This window comes from Eulemur rufifrons, chromosome 6 (genome assembly GCF_041146395.1).
Source record: "Eulemur rufifrons isolate Redbay chromosome 6, OSU_ERuf_1, whole genome shotgun sequence".
Lineage (NCBI taxonomy): Eukaryota > Metazoa > Chordata > Mammalia > Primates > Lemuridae > Eulemur > Eulemur rufifrons.
In genome coordinates this window covers 24,062,030-24,086,724 of record NC_090988.1, presented here as the reverse complement: position 1 = coordinate 24,086,724, position 24,695 = coordinate 24,062,030, and the positions used below count along the sequence as shown (strand labels likewise).

The 24,695-nt window shown below is 35.5% G+C and overlaps 1 protein-coding gene and 1 pseudogene across 2 annotated transcripts in view; both read right to left on the bottom strand.

Annotated features, from left to right (window-relative positions):
- The window catches only part of RDX (radixin), a 77,669-nt gene extending 55,540 nt beyond the window's left edge, over window positions 1–22,129 (bottom strand). The window contains exons 1-3 of one of the 2 annotated variants that reach the window (XM_069470918.1): window positions 21,910–22,129; window positions 9,349–9,424; window positions 236–319 (exon numbers count right to left, since the gene is read on the bottom strand). In XM_069470918.1, coding sequence (XP_069327019.1) covers window positions 236–319; window positions 9,349–9,360 — 96 coding nt within the window. In that variant the 5' untranslated portion in view covers window positions 9,361–9,424; window positions 21,910–22,129. The remainder of the gene's footprint in view (window positions 1–235; window positions 320–9,348; window positions 9,425–21,909) is intronic. The other variant, XM_069470919.1, reaches the window with a different exon arrangement.
- Window positions 22,130–24,225: 2,096 nt separating this feature from the next.
- Window positions 24,226–24,322, bottom strand: LOC138385644 (small nucleolar RNA U13; annotated as a pseudogene).
- Window positions 24,323–24,695: the final 373 nt, after the last annotated feature.

Below are 24,695 nucleotides of genomic sequence, written 5' to 3'. Positions count from 1 at the left end.
AGAGATGTACCTGCCGATAATTATTTGTTTAAAAGTTCTTTCCCACAAATGTAGGAATGAATACAATAGAATAAAGAATACCCTTATTGCTGTTCAAGATATCAGAATAGGTAGTATGAAAAATTCCAAATGCTTTGTTGAAGTGTTAATAAAGGTATAGAAAAACATAAAAAGTATGGAATAGCATCCACACTACAGTGTCAAAAGTTGCATACTTCATGTGGTTAAATGATACCTGGTCAAAAAGTTGTTTGCCAGTTGTATTGGGCTGAATGGCAAATTCCAGCTCAGCATCCATTGTAGTTACTCTTACATTGATCTGTAATAAAAACAAAAGGGATAATAAGTAGAAAAGAATATATTTATTAAGTATTAGGCATGCGAAAATACTTGGATTTATATTTTCTTTATTAGATAAAGTGATAAAGTTTGACTTTAACCACAGGAAATCTTAAATCTATTTGAAAAACAAAGAGCTTATGAAGTCCTCATTTAAAAACATCTACTGAATACTTAACATATACTGAGCACAAGGCCAGGGGCTTTCTATACTCTGATTTAGCCCTTCCAACAATACCAGAAGACATTATGTTCATTTCTATAGAAATAAAGAGTTTCTACCACTTGCCCAAGGACACAGGGATATCAAAAGGCATAACAGGTATTTAAACTGAGGTCTAACTCCAAATTCTTTGAATGTCATTCACTAGCCCGTATTTCTTTCAACACAAAACTCAAATACTTAGTTTTATTCATTGTGCAAATGTATTCTTCACTTTATGAAAAACATTCATCTACAGTCCTTTATTTGCTAGACTATTTTAAATATCAATTTTCTCATGTAATACCTTTCTAATTGAATATCTCAAAAACTTAACATGCCTTACCAAAATAATTTTTACCCAGAACAGCATTTTTACCTAGAATTCCTCATAATGTGATCCAAATCTATCTTTTTTCCTTTTTGTATTATTTTATCTTTATTTCTCTTTTCATTGTCCTATACCTTATTTGCTGTTTCTATATCTATTTCTAACAGTCTTTATTTTTTCCTTTACCAGAATAAACCTAAAGCCATTCCTACTTGTTTCTGTTAATGCTTAATTTAAGGTTTTTTTTAGTCATACATATTACTGCATTTGTTTTTATGTAGCCTATTCCATCAGCCTGTATACTTACTGTACACAGAGCTTGTGCCTTTTTACCCTCTTAACTTTAACTCACAACTACAAGAACTCTAAATCACACTTCTTATTTCCCTTCAAGAATCTTACTGATTCTAACAATGACAACCTCAACACATGTTGTGGCTTTTACCTGGAGTATCTGCTCTAATCAAATCTTACAGATTCATCTTTCTTTAAATAATCTTATTTTTATTCTTCTTTAAAGCAATATCTTATTACAAAATATTGATACATACAAAACATTTAACATATATAAGCAATGAGGCATAATAAAATGAAATCCATAAATCCACAATCCAACTTAATTACTAGAAATGACAAACAGTATTGCATATGCTGCTGTATTTTGGTAAATACCCTATCCCCAACTCCCCATAGGTAAGCACTAACATGAATTTTGTGTTTGTTATTCTCTTGCTTTAAAAAAAAAAAATGATTCTATAAAAAATGTAGGTATCTATATATAATTTCATTTTTCTTGATTTTGTAGCTATAATTCCACAGTACTTGTTAATAAAGTCTTTCTTGATGTGCGTAATGATTACATGAGTATTCAATTTATGAAAATGTATCAACTACACTCTTGATATTTTCTTTTGGGTATGTATATTCTATTCAAGAAAAAAGATTTTTTAAAATTATACACTAGTTTGATTTTTCACAGTTATATTTCTAAGATTCACTTTTTCTGTGAGTAGTTACAATTCATTTTCACTGCTATACAATATTCTCTACATGTGACTAAACAATAACTTACCCATTTTCCTCTCAATGGATATTGTTTCTAATTTTTTGGGTATTAAGAACAATATCGCTATGAACATTCTTGTATATGCCTCCTAGTGTGTGTGTCAGAATTTCTTTAGAAGTATTAATATAAACTGAGAATTCCTGGGTAATACAGTGTGCAAACCTTCTACTTTACCACACAATGCTGAATTACCTTGCAACTCATAATGATTGCTAACCTGTATTTCCACTAATAGTGGGTATTATCAGATTTCTTAATGTTTGACAATCTAGTGGGTATAAAATAATATCTCAATATGGTCTTAATGTGAGGATCCCTGACTGCTGAAGAGGTTAACAACATTTCTGTATACAGTATGTGGCACACAAAATTCTAAGATGGCCCCATGATCTCTGCCCCCCAGGTGTTATGCCCATGATTATGTTACATTTCATGTTACAATGGATTTTGCAGGCTGGGCACAGTGGCTCACACCTGTAGTCGCATCTACTCAGGAGACTGAGGCAGGAGGATCACTTGAGCCCAGAAGTTTAGGGTTACAGTGAGCTATGATGATGCCACTGCACTCTAGCCCAGAAAACAGAGAAAGACCCTGCCTCAAAAAAAAAAAAAAAAAAACCCAGAAGAAGGGGATTTTGAAGAAGTACCTAAGGTTACTAATTAGTTGCCTTTAAGATAGGAAAATTATCTAGATTACCTAGGTGCGCCTAAGCTAAGCACATGAGCCCTCTAAAAACAGTTTTCTCTGACTGGTTTTACAGAACAGGTTAGAGAGATTTCCAAGTATGAGAGGTATCTGACACAAAAGAAGTTCTCTGTTGCTGAACTGAAAGAGGCAAAAACAGAGATCACCTCCAGGAGGTAAGAGTGGCCCAGGTCAACAGCTAGCAAGAAAAGTGGACTTTATCCTTCAGTAAAGAACATATCATCCTGCAATGAAATGAATTCTGCCAATAGGTGGAATAAGCTTAGATGAGCTCCAGATGAGAACACAGCTGGCCAACACCTTGATTTTAGTCTAGTTAAGGCTTTGAGCAAAGAACCCAGTCACATAATCCCAGATTTCTTATCTACAGAACTGTGAGATGATAAATGGGTATTGTTTTTAGGTACTAAATTTGTGGTAATTTGGTATATAGCGATAGAATATTAATGTAATAGGTTTACTGACCACTCAAGTTTCCTCATCTTTGAAATGTCTGTTCACATATTTTGCTTATTTTTCTACTGAGTTGTTTTTTTCTGTCTTCTTCATATTAGGAGGTCTTTATATATTCTAGATATTAATCCTCTGTCCATTATTTGTGTTACAAAAAAATCATCTCACAGTTTGAGGCTTGTCATTCTACTTTATACTGTCCTTTATGATGACCAGATGTTATTAATTTTAAGGTTGAATTTATCAATGCTTTACATACAGATATCAACTTTTTTGCCATATTTAAGAAATCCTTCCCTACTCTGGAGTCATAAAGATACTCGTAATTCCTACTACATATTTTAAAGTATTGTTTTTTATAATGTGCCTTCAATAATTTTTGCTTATGATGCAGTAGAGGTCCAATTTCATTTTTTAACCCTCATATGGACAACATGGGGACTTTTTAAAAATTCTCACATATTTATTAGTTAGTTCATTTACTCCGCAAAGACTGCACTGTCACAAATCAAGTGTCTGTATCGATATGGATCTGATTTTGCTCCACTGGTCAATTTAAATACTCTGTTAACATCATACTGTCTTCACTATTATATCTTTAAACAAGTCTTGATATCTGGAAAGGCAAACCTTCCCTGTGTATTCTCCAGAACTATTTTAGCTATCCTTGGCTTATTATTCTTGTTCTTGGCTCCATATAAAATTGTAAACTTTTTGAAATATCCTATCATGATTTAGAATTGGAGCCACACTAAATTCATCAGTCTCTTGGGGTCAGAACTGACATCTTTTCAAAATGGACTCTTTCTATCTATGACTGTGGTTCTCCATGTTCACTGATTTAGGTCTTCTTTAATGTCTTTCAAATGTATTTTAATGTCTTTTTTGAAACCAAGTGTTTATAATTTTTTCCATAAAAATCATTTTAATCATGTTAGATATTTTCCCCTAGATCATTATGGCTTTGTAGCTATTGTAAATATGAGTCCACAGTCCCTATTTAAACATCTTAAAAGCATTGAAAACTGAAGCTTATTAGTTCATTTTGAGCAAAAATCTGACATGAAGTGATATGAGACTATCACTTGCAGTGAATTAATTTATCCCACTTCATGTGAATATTCACATATTAATCTATAGAAATACTAATGTTTTTGAGATGATGCTATAGACCTTGATGGAAGTTTCACGATATAATGATATATGCACATAATATATGTTCTAAAGTCCAAAAAATTCCAATTCTGAAATTTATCTAGCTTCAAAGGTTTCAAATATAGGACTGTAAATCTAATGAAATATCTTTCCAAATTTTTTTTAACTTGTGTAGAAATGCAATACATTTTTATATTGATCTTATCAGTTCCTTACCAATCGTTACAATGAACCTATAAATAAATCTGTGTTTATATTAATATAAACCAAGGGCCAACAAACTTTTTCTGTAAAATATTTACTATATTCAAATAATAAATATTTTAGGCTGTGCAGACCATACAATCTCTGTTGCATCCACTCAACTCTGCCAATATAGCAACAAAGCAACCATAGATGATAATAAACAAATAAGCATACTGTTTTCCAGTATAACTTTACAGACACTGAAATTTGAATTTCACCTAATTTTCATGTGTCATGAAATATTTTTTCAACCACTGAAAATGTAAAAATTATTTTTAGCTCACAGGCAGTACAAAAGCAGGTGGCTCACTGGATTTGGCCTGTGGGCCATAATTTGCAACCTCTGATTATAAAATAATATTTTCTAATAGTGTTTCTTCCATTCCTGTTCGCAAGCTTTTGATTTCTTTTTTTCTGTACAACAGGTTTTCCTGTTCAATGTTAAACAGCAGCAGTGATACTGCATACCTTTTATCTTATTCCTGATTTTAAAAAGGAATGCTTCCACTGTTAACACATTAAGATTGTCTTTTGCTGTAGGTTTCCTTCTATACCTAGCTTAAGAGGTGTTGGCTTTTATTTTTTAAATCAAGAGTAGTTGTTCAATTTTAGCAACTGTTCTTCCTAATTCTATCATACAATTTTTTCTTCTTTAAACTAATCATGTGACTGTGGCAGATACTGCTTGTTCTTTCACCACCAAATCTATTAGAATTATAGTCGGGCATATGGCTGTTGAGCTACAGTACATTTCTCAAGGTGTCTTGGAATTAGGTATGACTGTGTGACTAAGCTTTTACCAATAGAACATGAGCATTAGAGATGTAAACCACTTCTGGGCCTAAGCATAAAAGAGTGGGCCTAACTCCCTATGCTTTTTCCTTCCTTCCTGCTGGCTGGAACCCAGACATAGCAGTATTGCATCTCACCCACGGAGACTATGATAATGCCCTAGGCCAAACGTTCTTAAACTTCTTGGACTTAGGATCCCTTTACAAAATTCTTTAAAATTACTAAGCACTCAACAGCCTGGCCAATAGCAAGATCTCATCTCTACAAAACATAGAAAAATACGCAAGGCATGGTGGCATGCACCTGTCGTCCCAGGTACTTTGAATGTTAGGGCAGGAGGATTGCTTGAGCCCAGGAGTTTGAGGTTGCTGAGAGCTATAATGACACCAAAGCACTCCAGCCAAGGCAACAGAGTAAGACTTTGTCTCAAAAAAAAAAAAAAAAAAAGTACTAAGCATCCAAAAAGCTTTAATTTATATAGGTTATATCTATCAATATGTACCATAAGGCCGGGCGCGGTGGCTCACGCCTGTAATCCTAGCACTCTGGGAGGCCGAGGCGGGTGGATCGCTCAAGGTCAGGAGTTCGAGACCAGCCTGAGCAAGAGTGAGACCCCGTCTCTACTAAAAATAGAAAGAAATTATATGGACAACTAAAATATATATACAAAAAATTAGCCGGGCATGGTGGCGCATGCCTGTAGTCCTAGCTACTCGGGAGGCTGAGGCAGTAGGATCACTTAAGTCTAGGAATTTGAGGTTGCTGTGAGCTAGACTGATGCCACGGCACTCACTCTAGCCCGGGCAACAAAGCGAGACTCTGTCTCAAAAAAAAAACAAAAAAAAAAAAAAAAAAATATGTACCATATTAGAAATTAAAGCCGATAAATTTTGAATATTTATTAACTCCCTTAAATATAATAATAAACCTATTACATGTCAATATAAATAACATTGTGAAAAATAAAAATGCTACCTATAAAAATAATATTTAATTAAAAAAAACTATAAGGTAGCTTTTAAAACCTTTTCATTTGATCCTAACAGTCATTATTTCAGATCATCAAAGCACTTGTTATCAAATCAACATTATCTTACAATTAAGTTTACAGAAGTTGTGACTTGAAAAAAGTTAGGTATCTATCAAGTATAAAGCTGGGACAACAAAATCAATGTAAAACAAGGAGACCAAATTAAATTTCTTCAAGCTCTGTGCTTTGAAAAAACAGACTTTCTTTTATTTTTTTATTAGGGTAGGTGAGAGGAGAAGTGTGGCTATATTCTGGCCTAAGTTTTTTTTTTGTTTTTTTGTTTTTTTTTTGAGACAGAGGCACGCTCTGTTGTCCAGGCTAGAGTGCGGTGCATCATCACAGTTCACCGCAATCTCAAACTCCTAGGGTTCAAGCAATCCTCCCGCCTCAGCCTCCCAAGTAGCTGTGACTATAGGCACACACCATAACACCTGGCTAATTTTTCTATTTTTTTGTAGAGACAGGGTCTCACTCTTGCTCAGGCTGGGTTCAAACTCCTGATCTCAAGTAATCCTCCTGCCTTGGCCTCCCAGAGTACTAGGATTACAGGTGTGAGCCACCACACCCAGCCTGACCTAAAAAGTTTAAGAAAAAAAACTGCTGTACCAAACTTGGTAGCTCATGCCTATAACCCCATTGACTCTGGAGGCTGAAGCAGGAGGATCACTTGAGACTAGGAGTTTGAAGCTGCAGCGAACTATGATCATCCCACTGTACTCCAGCCTGGGTGACAGAGACCCTATCTCTTAAAAAAAAAAAATTTGACTATTAATATATTAAAATATTTTCCAGAATTTTTAATGCATTAACATGCATAATTGATATCCAGCTATATATACAATTTAGACTCCTTAAGGAACAATAAACAAATATTCTCCATTCAATTACACTGGCAAAGAGTTTTCCAAAGTAGTTGTAAACTTTCATATTCCTACTAGAAATATATTATAGTTATGGTTATTCCAAATCCTTACACTTGATGTTACCTATAATTTTAGCCCATCTAGTAAATATAAAATGGTACCTTATTGTAGTTTTAATTTGTATTCCCTGATAACTAAAAAGGTTGAGGATCTTTTCATGTGTTTATTGACTACTGATTGATTATTGACTGCTAGCTTCTTCTGTGAAGTATCTGCCCAAATTTTTTGCCCATTTTTAAAAAACGGCGTTCTAATTATTGAACCATAAAAGAACTTTATACTGCATTTATTTTCTCACATTTTGTCTTGCCTTTCCGTGTTCTTATTGCTGTTTCTCAGAGCAAAAGTTTTTATTTTCATGAAGTTCCAGTTTTTTCCTTAATGGTTCAAACTTCCTGTGTATTATATAAGAAATTTTTGTCCACCCCAAAGTCACAAAAATTTTTCCCTATGTTTTCTTCTACAAGTTTTACAGTTTAGACTTTTGCACTTAGGTCTAGCATCCATTTAATTTTAATGTAAATTGTGACAGAAGAGTCTATGTCAACAAAAAGAAAAAAAGGAAAAAAGGTCAATATTCATGTTTTTCTGTACAGATAACCCTTTGTTCCAACGCCATTTGTTGAAAAGAAATTTCCCTGTTAAATTGTGTGATGGCTTGTCAAAAATCTAAGAAATACTTATGTGTGTTTGTGTGGGGGTATCTTTCTGTTCCATGGATCCTATTATCTATCCTTTTACCAGTCTTATCTTTATGGCTTGAAAATAAGTCTTGAAATCCAGGAGCGTAAGTTTTCTAAGGTTTTTTTTAATTGCTTTAGCTATTCCATATAAATTGTGGCATTTCCATACATGTTTTAGAATTACCTAGTCAATTTTAACCAAGGAAGCCTGCCGGAATTCAACTGATTGGAACTGAATTTAATCTACCAATGTATCTGGTGAGAACTGACATCTCAATAGTACTGTATAAACATATCTATACACATTGCATATTTCTCCATATATTTAAATCTTTAATTTCTTATAGCAAGTGTTCAGTGTAGAGATACTGTACAGGCTCTGTACATTTATTCCTCAGTGTTTTATGTTTCTGATGCTGTTAAAAATGCTGTTACTTCATTTTTCAAACTTTGCTGCTAGTATATAAAAAATAGCATTGATTTTTTTAAAAAAAATAATGTCCAATAATTTTGCTAAGTTCAGTTATTAGTTCTAATAGCCATTTTCTAGATTTGGAAGGATTTTCTACATAAGCAATAATGCCATCTGCAAATAGAAAACTTCTTCCTTTCTGATCTTTATGCCCTTTATTTATTTTTATTTTTCTCTCCCTCCAACAATGCACACTTTGTTATCTGCTGAGTGTTTAAAGTCATTCCAAAGAGCCACTCATGCCAGAAATTTCCAACAACTATAACCAACAATTTTCTTTAAAAAGATAATTGGTCAAAAGAAACATTACTTAATAAACTCATTTTATTAGATGAAGAAAAGAACATTTACCCAAAGAAAAAAGGAAAAAAACCTTAGTTAGGAAGAACCAAATAATTATAAACTAAAATGATCACAGGTATACTCCTAAATAAAAAATCTAAAATTATATAACATCAGTATCACTTGCATCAAAGCCAGAACTATGAGAAAACTAATAATGCATGGATTTCCCCCAACCCCTCATTATTTCTTCCTGTTTAACAATAAGTTACTATTTACTGAGTGTTGAATATGTACTAGAGTCTTCTAATCCTCACCATATTCCCTTAAGTTACTAATTATGTCCCCATTTTATATATGAGGACATTAAGAATTAGACAGATTGAACCAAATTAACAAAGGTTACCCAGATTAAGTGGCAAAGCCAGGTAAGAACTCAGAAAATTTGACCCCAGAAGCCATGAATTTTAACTTTTACTGCAATGTTACCTATATTTCTTCTTCACTGCCCACGTAATACTACACTCTAGCCACATTAATCTAAAATGATTAACAGATTTAGCAGTGCCTTTTTCTTCCAACAGCTTTACCATATTCTGCCTTCTTCCAAAAGAACTTAATGATATCTTATGAAATAAGTGGTATCAAAAGTAGTAAAATACACTTACCGGTTTCGGCATTTTCCTTCTCTTTTTGTTACCTTCTTTAAAAATACTTCACTTCTATGAATTCTGTTGCCACTTTCTGTTAAGAAAAAGAAAGCAAAATTTATCTATTTTCTTTTTACATAAGGTTTTTAACTGTAATCCATACAGAATAAACATTAAAACATTTTAAAATGTGGGCTTAACGTAATATGGAGTTCTCTTATTTTATTCTAATTTTCAATGTCTTCTACTAGAATTTCACATTCCTTAAAAAGACTGAAATCTGAGATTTAAAATACCACACCTCTCAAATAACACAGAATGTTGACCTGCTGTAAGTTTTAATTGAATTACAGACAACACATAGCAAGCAAACATGATTGCTAAGGCCCAAACACTGCCTTCTCTCTGAGTCAGGTTCACCCTTATACCCAAGATGTTAGAGAAACGGACAGTAAAAGTGAGGATAGATGGATTCCTATTCTAAAGAGTTGAGTTCAAAAGTACTTTTCAACATTTTTTCTGTACTGCCAAAGACAAAAGGAAATTCTGATTAATGTAATCTACAAAAAGACAAATAACAAGAAAACTATTTTTCCTCTTGAAGTTTAAAAATCTGAGTAGAGAAAAATACGTAAGTAGCTGATCCACCTAACTGTATGTAAAGCAGCCAAAGTTCTGCACACTAATGATATGCATGCTACTCACCAGCAAGCTAGTGCCCTTCACTGAAATTTATAATTACCCTTAAGACCAATGTTAAAGTATATCTTCTTCCCCAAAGGCAATAAATCTTAATCAAAGAGAACCATCTTGTTGTCTTGGGGTAAATGTTCTTCCTAAGAAACAAATAACAAAATTGGGTTTCCTCTTTATAAATCTACCAATAGATCTAAAATTCTTAATCATTATTAGATGTCCAGAAAAATATTCCAATTTGAAAACCTATACTGAGATGTTATATTAGATAAATTATTACTCGAGAAAAGCTTATCTAATATCTCTGCAGAGAAACTTTGTTACAGTAGGATCAACTAAATTAATATATAACTAATTTTGAGTTTTAAAGTTATATTATCAATTGCTTTTTAAGATACCATAACTAATAAAACTGAAAATTGTCCAAATTGAAATAAAAATGAAGCACTGAAATAAGGTCATTTCCCTACATTTTACTCACAATAACCAACAAACCTCTTTAACGGAGGGAACTTCCCCCTGAGATTTTTTCCTTTTTTGTTTTAATCTGAGTCACCGGACAATGACATTCAACTGAAGGTATAAACCTCTCATTTCTTTTCTTTTGAGACAGGGTCTCACTGTTGCCCAGGCTGGAGTGCACTGGTGTCATCACAGCTTACTGCAGCTTCCAACTCCTGGCCTCAAGCCATGGTCCTGCCTCAGTCACCCAAGCAGCTTGGACTAATAGGCACACACCACCACTGCCTGGCTAATTTTTAAAATTTTGTTCTAGAAATGGGCTCTTGTTACTGCCCAGGCTGGTCTTGAACTCCTGGCCTCAAGCAATCATCCTTCCTCAGACTCCCAGAGTGCTAGGATTAAGGGCATGAGCCACCACACCAGGCCTCTTTCTGTTGTTGTTTGTTTTGTTTTTTAGAGACAGGGGCTGCTCTTTCACCCAGACTGGAGTGCAGTGGTGCAATCACAACTCACTGCAGCCTCCAACTCCTGGGCTCAAGCAATATTCCCACCTCAGCCTCCGGAGTAGCTGGGACTAAAGGAGCGCATCACTTTGCCTGGCCAAGACCTCATTTCTTATTATTAATATTTCCTAGCCTATTCCCTATCTACAGTCAACTAAATGTTCTTCAAATTTTTAATTTTATACTCTCTTTTCATCCCAACTACCACTGCCTTAGTTCAGATCTTATCACCTCAAGTTTTGATTAAAACAGCCTCCAAAATGACCTGCTTTTCACATTATTTATTAATATAAGCTAGTAGCTTGCTCAACATCTAAAGAATTATCTGAAACATAACATGGCCAAGACACTTAAATCTCTACTCCATAGCCAAATCTGCTTTTCTTCAAGCCTGAGTGATCTACATATTCCTAGAAAGTTAACCATAGTATTCTCTCATGATTTTTATATCTCTATAGCTGGAAGTTAACACTTTCTTTTCATTCCTAATACTATTAATTTTTGCCTTCCCTTTTTCTTGATTAATCTTGGCCAGAAGTTTGCCTAGTTTATGGGTCTAAAAATTAGTTTTCAGTTTGGCTGACTTTCTTTTATTTTTCTCTTATTAATTTCTGTCATTTTCCTCATTATTTTTCCTGTCGCAAGTTGCTTTGGCTTTACTCTGTGGTTCGTTGCTAATCCTTAAGATTGAAAGCTTACCGAAGTAATTTCCAATCTTTTTCTTTATTAATTCACGCATTAAGGCCATAAGCCAATATGCCCAAATATAAGGCAATTCCAAATATAAAGTGAGCTCCCTAATTTACCTGTGAGAATATCTGAAATTCATTTTTATCATTTGAATATACAAATATGTATTTATAATTTACTAGTATAATTAAATGTTAAAAACACATGACCTATAAAATATTGACTCAGAAATAGTTTGCTTCATCTCACATTTCATAGAACAATTTTATTCAAACTCCTCACACATATATGAAACAAGAGTGTCCACATCAACACTTTGGCCATTTTTCGAATTGTAAGAGTTTTCTAGATTACATAAGCATTTTTCAGTCAGTATATTATGAGATTACTAAAATTTTTATCGCAAGCCAAAGTGGCTTACCATGTGGGTAATCAGTGGCCAAACTACCATTCTTTCGACACCTAGCATTCGGAGCTTTACCACATACCAGCCTATCTTTCTGATATTAAAAAAATGCTAAGTAATTTCATTTGTGCAAATATGCCCAAAGAAAATATTTTAAAATGTGCATAATGATATAACTACAAAGATTCTAGTTATAGTGCTATTGATAAAAATATATGTAATACCGGGAGCTTAGTTAAGTGAATTATGGTACATCTATAGGCTCTGCTAGATCACAATGCAGCCAAGCAAAATGTTATAGAAAAATGTTAAATGACATGGGAAAATATTCACAAACCACTAAATTAAAAAGCAGGTTATAAAACCAACAAGAGAATACCATCACATTTCTTTTTAAAAAGTATAAATGAAGAAACCAGAATGAAAATACTCCAAATTATTATTAAGAGGCTCACAGAATTAGAATGAATCTGTACAATTTCTAAAACAAAAATATAGATCTTTTGTAATAACAAAAATTAATTTCTTAAAATGAAAGAAAAAAGTTATTCTACTAAAGTTGGACCTATAACTTTACAATACCATTTCATAAAACCTAAATATGTTAATCTTTTTGTCAAAAAAATTCTTTAAAAAGCAAATCTAGTTTTAGAGGAATAATATGGTTAAGAAGGATATTTAGGTTATGATAAAAACAGATAATATATGTGATTTTAAATCCCTAAATAGGTAACATAAAAGAAATAGCAAAATAAAAGTAATAGAGTAGAAAAATACACAACAGCCATAATAAAGTTGCTATACAAAATAAAGAAATAACTAAATATATAAAGATATCATTCAGAATACAGTCAGTAAACAGGTAAATGAGAACTCGTCACAAACAAATCTTATGCTAACAAAAAATACACAATTGTGTTACTAATTAAAACTACAAATCAAAATAACTTTAAGGTACTACTGAGAATATTCTCATTAAACTACAAAATAAGTATTAATTATAAATGCCAATGTTGATGAGAATGTTGGTAAACAAGCAGATAAATATTGCTGGTAGCATCATAAACTGGCTCTGTATTTCTAGAAAGTTGCCGACATATAACAAAAGCTACAGAGCTTTTTTGAACAGGAAATTCTGCTTCTGTAATAACCCACCAAGGAAATATATCCCCAAGGAAATCAACGAATACAAAAGAAAGTAATCTGTACCAAGATATACTCAGCAGCACTTTTTACTATAGCCAATAATTAAAATCACAAAGTAATGTTGAAACTACGGGATAACATAATGGACTATTCCAGGGTTTTTTGTTTGTTTGTTTTGGTTTTTTTCTGGTATATTAAGACAAAGTGTTTCAACATTTATGTAAGGTTAAGGAGAAAGGCAGAATATGTAGCTAGACACTCACTACAATTATGTGAAAACATAGGTATTGTTACAAAGGATGTCTGGATATACAGACACTGAGTATTTAGTATTAATCGGGGTTTTGTTAAGTTCCTAGTTTAAAAAATCATAAATGAGAATTCTATAAATATATTTCACTAAATTATTTACATATTAATTTATTAGCTCACATAGTATACATAAGAAATCTACATTAAACTTTTTAGGACTGAGCTACGTATAATGCTATCAAAATCTAAGTTTTTAAGCCAATTTAGTGATTATTTTAAAATACTTATACCAAGATAGTATTATTTAACCTCAGTGGTAAAGTTCTAGTCCTTCTATGAATGTATATTTTTAACTGAAACTGGTAGCTGTCAGTAGCAGAATAGGTAATCTAATAAAATGTCACATGAAAAGCCAAGAAACCTAGATACATGTCCTGGGGTTCTACTTCTAGCTTGACACTAACTTGTCTTTCAATGTCTTCCTTTCTTCTCTTAAAAAAAAAGATAATATAAATCACCTAAACTATAATATATCAAAGATATATATTACATACAGAATAGCTGTATATTTCCCCCTTCCCTCATGATAATTGAGAAAAATTTACTCCCTCTCCTCTCCATTCTTAGTTTTCTTAATTAAATTTAATTTGTGAGTCTAACTTAGATTTAATCAATTTTCTTAATTTCCCCACTCTTAAATTTCTTAAAGTGGTCTTACCCTACCTCTTTTCCACAGGACTCCCCCAGAAGCAATAAAGGGCAATCACAGCAGCAACACACCCTGCCTTCAGAGGTGTAGTCTTAAGAGATGCTGCCAACATACATGTCTCCCATGTCTAGAGAAGTACCCACATGAATATGTACTCAAACACTGTGCCACATATTAGCCATAAAATATTCATATATAACATTCTCTTCTGTCTTTTAACTCTGAGTGTGTCCCTAACACAGCCTTTTTACCTCATACAATGGAAAAATAACCTCATGCTTAACACATTGAGCTCTGTTAAGTCAGTGCACAACATCAGTGGCAACCCGTCAGGTGCCAAAACAGGTGTTATTAAGTCTAGTCCATACAGGTCCTACACTGAAGCTTCAATAATTTATACCACGGGGTGGGAGGAGGGGATGGGTGTATACCTACATGATGAGTGCAGTGCGCACTGTCTGGGGAATGGTCACGATTGGAGCTCTGACTCGAGGGGGATAGGCGGTACATGGGCAACATATGTAATTTGAACTTTTGTACCCCCATAATAAGCTGAAATTAAAAAAAAAAAGAAAAAAATTAATACTAAAAAAAATAAATAATAATTTATACCAGGATGCCTGATTTTACTTTTAAGCTATTCTTTTCTCCAAGCTTAATTGTAATTTTTTTCTGCCTTTAAGACTCAGAAACGATCTCAGAATACAGTTGTGGTCTCTCCAGGGACCAAAAAATTCCAAAAGAACTGCTCAGCCAATTTACTGGGGGACTGGAAAGCAACACAACAAAAAGTATAAACTGAACCAAAAAGGTAACTGTAGCAGTCAAAGCAACACTATAACGACATCGCAAAAGTTTTTAATTTTTTTTTTCCTTCATGGGACCCTCCTTCCTACATGGAAGCCTAAGAACCACCTCCTAGAAAAGTATTTTTAAATGCATAAAATAATTATGAAAGAAACCAATTATATCAGAATTCCCAAAATATAAAAAGCACAAATTTGTGATATACTAATATATTTCATTATTAATACTGGTAATCTTAACAGTATCTACCAGTGGATCTAAGAACTAAACTTGTAAGTAATGATGAGCATATATGTCATTCTGAGATAACTTTAATGTATTATGAAAATATCTGTCATTTCCATTGGAAACAATCTCTGGTACTGTACTACTAATGCTACTGTTGTCTACATTCATAATGTAAGAATATGTGTAAATAAAGATGGAACTTTTTAGGAACTTTAGAGGGCATTTAATAAAAAAAAAAAAAAAAAAAAAAAAAAAAGGTAACTTTTTCCCCATCCAAGTTCACAGACCCCCTCCCTCAGGTTTAAAACCTCTAATATACTAAAAACTGTGCTTATTACATTTTTAGCTCAGTGTTAATACTGGATTTAACAGCAATAATAATGCACTTTTACCTATATAATGCCATGTGATCCCCTCCCCAGGTGAAGTAAAGAGGACAAGAATTTTCAGTTCCATTTCACAAGTGAAGAAATAAGGCCAAAAGCAAGTAGAAAGGTAGTGCATGGAGGGAGCACTCGTAGTATGCTCATTCTCCAGACACTACCTACATTACCTAATCTTCACAATAACTGCCCTCCCTTCTCCGACCAAACATAGGTATTACAATCCCTCATCTTCTAATAAAGAAATTAAGATTCAGATCAGCGACTTGCCCAAAGTTATGGGGCTAGTTAAAAAAGTTAACGGTCCTTTTAAATTCTAGTCCTGGGCTCTACTGACTACCCTACTCACTCTGCTTTTCTCAGATACCATTCTAGACAAGCTCATCCCAAACAATTAATAGGGCTTTTCAAGAGGCAGGCTATTTAAGCTCTCTATTCTGTTCAGGTCAAAAGATTACCTCTAAAGATGTTGTAAGTGCACATTAATAGCCAGTATGATACCTCTGTAAATGGATTTCCTGTAAGGGTGACAGGCAATTTTAAATAAGATATTAAGTACTTGTCCATGTAGAACTGATTTCTGTTTTAATAATATTTTCAAAGAAATTAAAAATTCAACATTTTTGAGCAATATATACATGTTGCTGAAAAGGCAAAGCAAATATCTAAAACTGAAGTATAAACCAAAACTGCAATATTAAAAACAAAGTTTTACACTGAATTTAAGTTATCTTCTAAAAGAGTTTTGTAAATTTAAAAGAAAAATCATATTTGTGGTGTTCCTAATGTGAGTAGAAAATCAAATACATGATAATCTGCAATTATTCATTTTAAATGCTAAAAGACGAGAAAGCTAAATCCAATCAAATTTCACTTTACATTTAAGAAAACATTAAAAATTCATACAAAAATGTTTAGAAATGGAAAAAACAAAGATAGGTTCATATAAGTCGCTTATGTCTCAGGAAAGAAGCAAAGACTCAAACTGACCAGAGAAATTCTCACAAATAATGCTACACTTTATATAGTTTGAAACACCAGATATTATAGTACCTTATTTTCAAAACAAACACAATGCTTCTCAAATATCTTTAAAATGAGATAATATTCTCTCATGTAGTCAATAAGGCTATACAGCAGTTCTATTACTATAAAAAATCAATAAGCTTCTAATTTTCTAGATATTCAATCCCTTTTTTTCAGAAACTGGAACAGTGCCTGGCTCACAGTTGGGCCTCAAATGTTTGTTGATTTTGTTGAATTAAGCTTGTACATAATACTCATTTTAATCTTTCGGATGATTATCATCAAGGGCAATAGTTTCCTCTCATTTTTTATGTTGTAAAATGACCACTCTAATAAGCATCACTACAAAGAGACAGCAAACATGAACATGCGGAAAAAGCTCCTTACAACTAGGTCTCCCAAACTGAGGCCTTTACCATCTCTATCCAAAACTGTTTCAATAATGTCATCTAATTTGACAATCAAATTAAATTAGAAGGCCAGATAATACGACACTCCTAATAACTATAATAATCATGCTGCTTGTTGATTAGATGTAAGTAGTGAGCTTGCTGGTATATATAACTAACTTTGCTTAATAGAAAAACTGTACAAACTTAGTTTGATTAAGTCTAGAACCTATAAACAGCTTAAATATCAAGAGTCCTCATGACAGCTAACAAAGTTTAATCCAAGCCAAAGGATTCTAGAGTCTATTAACCACAGATGAGATTTCCTTTGTCCCCATTCTACCTTTTATTAAGGGTCCCTATGCTGCACTCAGGTGCCCCCATTATTCCATGTACTAGCCAGGATTTCTGGTTACAAACACACCTACTCTGGTTAACTTACTGAAAGATTATCAGTTAATTTACAGAAACTACAGAAAGTTTTCTTAAAAGTAGGAAGCAAGAAACATCCAAAATTCATATTAAACTCTGCTTAACACTGTTGCACTGAATATTAATTCCAGTTTATACACACCACTATAATATAACATAACATACTTTTTGATATACTGTATGGCACACTATCTTCCTATCAGAGTATGAACTCCTCAGTATCTTACTCATCTTTCTATTCTCAAATATAAAGCGTACTCGGCACATAACAATGTCTGAATGCATGACTGACAACTTAAAGCAGGGGTCAGGAAACTTTTTCTGTAAAGGACAAGGTAATAAACAATTTAGGCTCTGTAAGCCACACAGTGTCTGTATCAACCACTCTGCTGTTGTGTCAGGAAAGCAGCCACAGATAATTTGAAAACAAATGAGTTATGATGTGTTCAAATAAAACTTTATTTACGGAAATGGGCAATAGGCTGGATTTAGCCCACAAGCTGTAGTTTGTCACGTATTTTAACAGGAATCAGCATTTGCATTCCGTAATTTACCTAAATTTGGTACCCAAGAAGATATGAACTCGTGTGTTCATGCTAACCTATGACTATGTGTGATAGATCAGTCTTGGATCTTACTTTTGGGTGTGAGTAAAAAAGAACCCAAGACACTTGGTGCAGATGAATAATGAAAATAATGTAATGAAAACAGAGTTAGAAAAAAGGCAATCCACTACCCTTGCCAATGACTGGTTAGGTACGGAATGTGCCCCTGGTCAATGAGGCTGAGAAGACATCTGCTAGGGGACCTATGGAAAAGAGACAGCTCCTCTTATTCCTTTGGATATTGCCATGTCTGGATGGGATGCTAGTCCTTGAGGCAGCCAAACTGGGACAAGGGGGAAAGGCAGTCTTAATATGACGCTAATGGGGAAGGTCACAGAGCAGAGAATTGGAAAGAGAATGGGTCCTTGATGTTTCCTAAGCCTCTGTACTTTATTATATAAGACGTTAAATTTCTCTTTGTTTAAACCAGTTTCAGAATTTTCTGTTATTTACAGCGAAAGCGTCTCAAAATGACCTAAGGCTTCAAACCTGAAGATTGCTCACTTCACAAATTCACCTGTAGCCAGTCCTATTTGACCTCAACTTTTCGAAAATAAATTAAAAGAAACATTTAAGGTTCTGAAATCCCATAGAGATTATCTACAACTCAGGAAAAAAAAGTCTGTATCAATTACTAATACTGAAGTTCCTAGCTTTACAAATTCTATTAATATAATTTTACAGAAAATAACAATGCAGTACCTCCTTCTTTGATACTGTATCTAAAACATCCTTTCAACAGGATGTTTCTTCTCTAAATCAGGGATTGGCAAACTTTTTCTGTAAAGGGCGAGATGTGGGCATTTCAATACCCCATGTCATAAGCCCTTTTTTAAAAAGACACCATTTCTCACTGTTAATTATATACCATACTCTAGAACGAAAAACAAAAAGTAAAGTTCACCTTCAATCGTTAACCAAGAAAATTTGCACATGTATAAATCTGCATATGTACACACTTTAGAGAATTAGTATAGGGAGTTTCATTCTGTGATTTTATTCAAATGATAAAAATATAATGATTTGCACAATGCTTAGCACAATGAACACTCTTCAATGTTAAATATAACCTTATTTTAACAGACTTTAAAAATCACAAATAAGGGATATAAAGCATACATTTTATCCCTGCGTAAGTACTGGCATTTTCTACATACAAGGAATTCCTAACAGCAGTTACCTATGAAAAACAGGACTGGGAAAGGAGGATTCTGGGGAGTGAGAAGGACTTTTACCTTTCCCTTTATACCTTTCTGGGTTTTTTCACTTTGCCATAAAATGTATTACTTTTATAGTTTTAAAAAATTGCTTAATTACACATTCAATATAAATACTAAGAAATATACCAGGAACTTAAATAGGAAAGGCATAATTTCTCTAAAATAGGCTAGAAACAGAGGAACTCTCTAGGGTCAGACTGTACACCTCTACAACCAAAGAGGTGAGCATACCCTGGCTGTAGAAGCCAGGGATATTCCCAGAACAGCCTTTTGCTGACGAGTAATACCTTGAGACTTAAAATAATCTTGTACAGGTGGAATCCATAGCAATCCAATCCAGCTCCACTGAATCCCTGTACCCTAGGGGTAGTATCAGGTAATTAAATAGTGCTCACCAGCTCTTTCTCTGCAGGAAGGTCCAAGCCACTCAAAAAAGAGTGACTTTCTTGACTTCCCATATTCACAGCAGTAACATGAAATTATATTAGGTATACCCTACAGATATCCTCTCCCAGCATAGCTCAGTCTTCGCAACCTTAATAGAACATATTTTTTAGGCTTTGGTCTATGGGAAATACTGGTTAAAATTTGATTGCATTTCTAAATGGCATACATTAAAATGAATTAAATTAAAAGTGGGTAAAAAAACAAGACTCCCACTATCATTCAACATTTCAGACTCTATTACATAGATCATACATAGATTATATTAAAAGATTGAGAACTCAAAGTAAAATAAAAATATACAAAGACTTTCATTTCAACAGCCTGCCAAAGATAAAAATGAATAATAAAATCCAATTCTGCTCTTGGGAATGGTGAAGCAATAAACAAAAGTACAACCCTTGTTCTCCACCCGAGACTACTGAGAGTTAGCAAGAGAGAGAAAGAACAAAGTCTGTCATATCTTACCATCACAGGGAAAAGAATAATCAATTTAATCTTCAATTAAGTAATCACTATTTTCAAAAGAAAAGACAGACTCAACATATTTTCCCTACACCAAAATTAATTACATCTATTCTACAAACATTTCTGAGTCTCTCCTACGTGTTTTTCCACTGGTGAGGATACAGAAGTAAACAATGTATACAATTCAAAAAGGCAAGAATTTAACATTTTTAAATGCCATAATCAAATTTTGTTTCATTTAAATAAAACTGTAAAGAATTCCAATGTCTATCTACTGATTCCTTACTAAAACTATATCAAATGTTTATTAAATTCCATCATACGTAAAAAAGTGATTAAGCAAAGAAAAAGTGCAGTCCTCTTTACAGAATACTATCAAACTTCAAAAAGAGAGTTCTACATTTTGTCATATTTGAGGTAAAGTATTTTTAGTCTCTGGAACATAAAACCCTGGAAAAAGCTAAGAAATCCTGAAAACTAGAAAACTGTAATCCCTTCTCAAATCTAATGATGCAGTTTTGGCAAATGGATTAAGCCATTATTTATCCAGCAAAATGAACAGGGCAATTGTTCATTCTTAGCTCCACCCATCATATAAAGGAGTATTTAGTGTTCTAAAAAAATGTATGCTCCATAAACAATAGATTGTAATGTCTATGTCAAAGTACTCGTTTATCAAATAAACCCTTATTATCTAAGGCTTTTACATTTACATTTACATCCTGCCAGTCTTAGTGCCACAGGACTGCCATCAAGCTCCTCATATAGGTCTTCCACAAAATCACAACTGTATTTTAAAATATTTTTGATGAAGTTTAACACATTTCCAACCTCATTAATAATTACTCTTTAGAAAAAAAAAACACACAAAAAATCAAATATTGAGAATGTTTAAAGAAACACGGCATATGAAATATGCACTGCCCCGTTTCACAAAGTTAGCCCTGGCATTGAGTTTAGGATCCTTTAAACGAACGGGGGACTGGAACGTACTGAACGTGTCTGGTGAGGTCTGAGATACCAAACTGGGCGGCCTCAAGGACCAGAGAAAGTTAAAAGGCTCCGAAGGCGCCAGCAGCAGCAGGTAGCGAGACGGCAGGGGACCGCGGCCCTGGCCTCGCCGGTGCGGGCGACGGGAGCGATCGGCGTCCCAAACCCTGTAATGCAACATCCCCTTTGCCACTAGGGCAGAACACACGCTCTCTAGAAATTCAACACCCTTACTTTCAAACTGGAGGCCGGGGGGAGAAGTTCTAATAAATGCCTTCCCTACACTGCAAAACACAATTCCACCTATGCTTAGTATTTGTATTTTCAAACAACCCTCAGGGCCGTGCCAGCTCTAGTCCCGGGCCCAGTCCCAGTGGCGGGAACCCACCGTCCCCGGGACGTGGGGGAGCCGAGGCCGACGCCGAAGGCTGACCCTGCGCCCCGCGGAGAGGAGAAACGCGCGGCTGCGGGTCGACTCTGGCCCGGACGGGGCACATTCGGGCCGGGCCTTGCGGGTCCCGCCAGCCCCGGGAAGAGCCTGGCCAGCCGGCCGTTAACAACGGTGGTGACTTGGCCAACGGGGTGCGAGCTGAGGCGCGGCAGGCCCTGGCGGCGGCGCCACTGCCCGGCAGTGCGGGCCCCGCAACTTCTCGCCGCCACCTCAGCGTCTCCGGCTGAGCCTCGGAGCGGGGAGTGGGGGAAGGGAGGGCGCCGGTGGCTTACCCGGAGAGCCAGCGGCTCCTGCCCGCCTGCGTGTGGCTAAGGCGCTGCTCGGCGGCGCCCGGCGGCGCGGCTGCGGCAGGGAGGGAGAGGCGGTGGTGCGAGTGCTGGGCCGCCGGAGACAAGAGGCGCCGCCGCCACCGCAGACAGCTCCGCAATATGGCCGCCCGGCGCCTCCTCGGGGAAAAGGCGGGGCTGCCCCGCGCCCCCCGCCTCCCCCTGCCGGCCGGCCGGTCTCGCGCCGCGGCCTGAGCGCCAACGCCGCGGCCCCCGCCGCCGCCGTGAGGGCCGCCCGCGCCCCGCCCTGCGGGTCCGCAGCGGCAGGCCTCACGTGGGGCGTAGCCGGGGGTCGCGGTCTCGGGCCGGGAAGCGCGAGGGACGAGGCTGCGGGCACCGGAGCCCCGGGGGAAATAGGGCGAGTCCTTCCTGAGAGGATTGGGCTGGAGCGAAGACTGCGGTCAGGGGAAGCGGAGCCGCCCAGCCCAAAGCTCGGAGAGCGCCCGCCGCCTCCCCTACGAGTGGAAACTTGAAACTCCCGCTGGTGCCAGCAAACTCACTGAGGGCGTCTCCATCGCCCCCGAAGGAGGAATTCTTCCTAGAGGGAATCGGGAACCAAGTTGGGCGTGTTACTTGGCCGTTCGCTTTGAAAATCCTGTACTAGCAGAGAGAAACGGGCCTACCTGAGAGGAACTTGTATTTGCAACGAACGAAGAAGGTTTAAATTATTTTGGCAGGTTTTAACCAACTAGAAAAACTTGCTTTTTCAGGGACAATTTTTAAACTCCACCCAAACCTCAATAGAAATGGCCCCAAATCAGGAGTGCAAGTTTTAATCCAAGCAAGGGTATGTGATAATTTTTCATTACCAGTGACAATCTTTGGCAGTTGGAAGCAGTAGGCTAGGAAGAAAAAGTTGGAAATAAGGCCCCAAAGAGCAGCCAAACCTGAATTATTCTAGATTTAGAGAAAGTTAGGCATTCAATCATAGCCTAACCCTAGCCCACTCACTCTAGTTAGTAGCTGGGATTAGATCGAAAGCTCCTGATTTCCAGATCAGCGTTCTGTTATCTACTCCATGCTGCCTTCTCTCAGTATTTTCTGCTGAAATTCTAAGAGCAAAACTTGCTATGAATGTACAAACAGCAAGTGCACAAAATCAGAGTAGCCTGGCTTGCCCTGTTTGGAATTTAGCTTATCTTTTGTGAACACACTTTAGATGCAAATAACAAAACTCATCAGTGTACTTAACTTTTATAGAACAAATAATCCTGCCTTAGCATTTACCTTTGTTGAGATAGTATTTTTTCCAGGAACTATATCCAGATCACTTTCACTAAGCTTCCTCTTCAGTGAGTTATCACTATTGCCCTTTGAGACGTCTCTGAACAATTAAAAGCCCCAAGAGACTCAAGGGTTGAACTCAAAGGCAAATTCCTCAAGGATGGAAACCAGGTGTGTGCTTTGTAACCAAACAGGTTTATGTGGTTCTTAGAGCCCACCAAAAGATCATTCCCTGACCTTCTTCTCCCTGGGGTGAGAGAATTCTCCTGGTAATTGTTCAGCCTTCCACCGTCAGGTTGCATGCATAGTCAAAGTACTATGTATTAAATATGCCTAAATAGTACACTAATTAAAAGTCTATAATACACTTTTGCAACCGAAAATGAAGGATTCCCTATTGTTGGTCATGTGCCAGGCACTGGTGTAACATTCTTTTAAGTGACTTTTTTAATGGTTAAAACAACCCTGTACTTGAGGTAAATACTACTATTGACCTTTTTTTTTGTAACCAATGAATAAAGAGAGCCTAAAAAGGATTAAGTAATTTGCCCAATGTAACAAGGCTAAGAAGAGGCAGAGCTATGACCAAACCCACGTATATATTTGACTCCAAAAGCCTTGATTTTATCTTATCCTCTGCAACAGCAAACAGACCAGAAACTGTAACATTTTAGTTGAGTATCATATTAGTAAATATTTAAGTAAAAGATAACATTCAAGGCTGGTGAGATAAAAAGGGTACTCTTAGACATTGTGAGTGGGAGTGTAAACTGAAATAACCTCTTCAGAAAGCAATTTGGCACTGTGATTCAACCTTTAAGAATGTTCATAACTCTTGGAATCTGTAATCCCATATCTGGGATTCTTTCTGGAGGAAATAATCTGAAGTGGAGCAAGAGCTTTATTCATAAATGCTATATCACAATATTATTCACAAGATACAAAAATAAATGTGGAAACTAAGTGTCTAAAAATGGGATATATCTACTCCGTAGCATTTTAGGCAACAAATTTATTTTATTTCATTTTATTTTTCCATGTCAAGTAATGAGCTGGTGTTGTGAGAAGGTTTGAGGGAGGCGCATCTCACACATGAGCATGAAAACCTAGTCATCACTCTTAAGAACAAAAGGATTAAGGTAACAATTTTAAATGTTTGTGTAATACGTATATGTGTGTGTGTATATAAAATAACAACATGGAAAGTTTTTATAGTATTAAGTGGGGGAAAAAAACAAATTATGAAACTATCCAGGCAGTATTATCACAGCTATTTTTTTTTTTTTTAAATGTATGAAGTGTTAAAAAAAAGAAAGATTGAAACCCATAGTCATCTCTGGGTAATGTTTCTATAGGCATTTTTTTTTCTTTATTTCATTCTTCATTCTTTTCTAATTACTTTTATAGTGTAAATAAAACCCAATTTATTTATGTTGAGTTTTACTACAATATAGATCAATTACACAAAAGCGGCAAAGCCACTCTTTCCTAAGAAAAATTATGGTGAA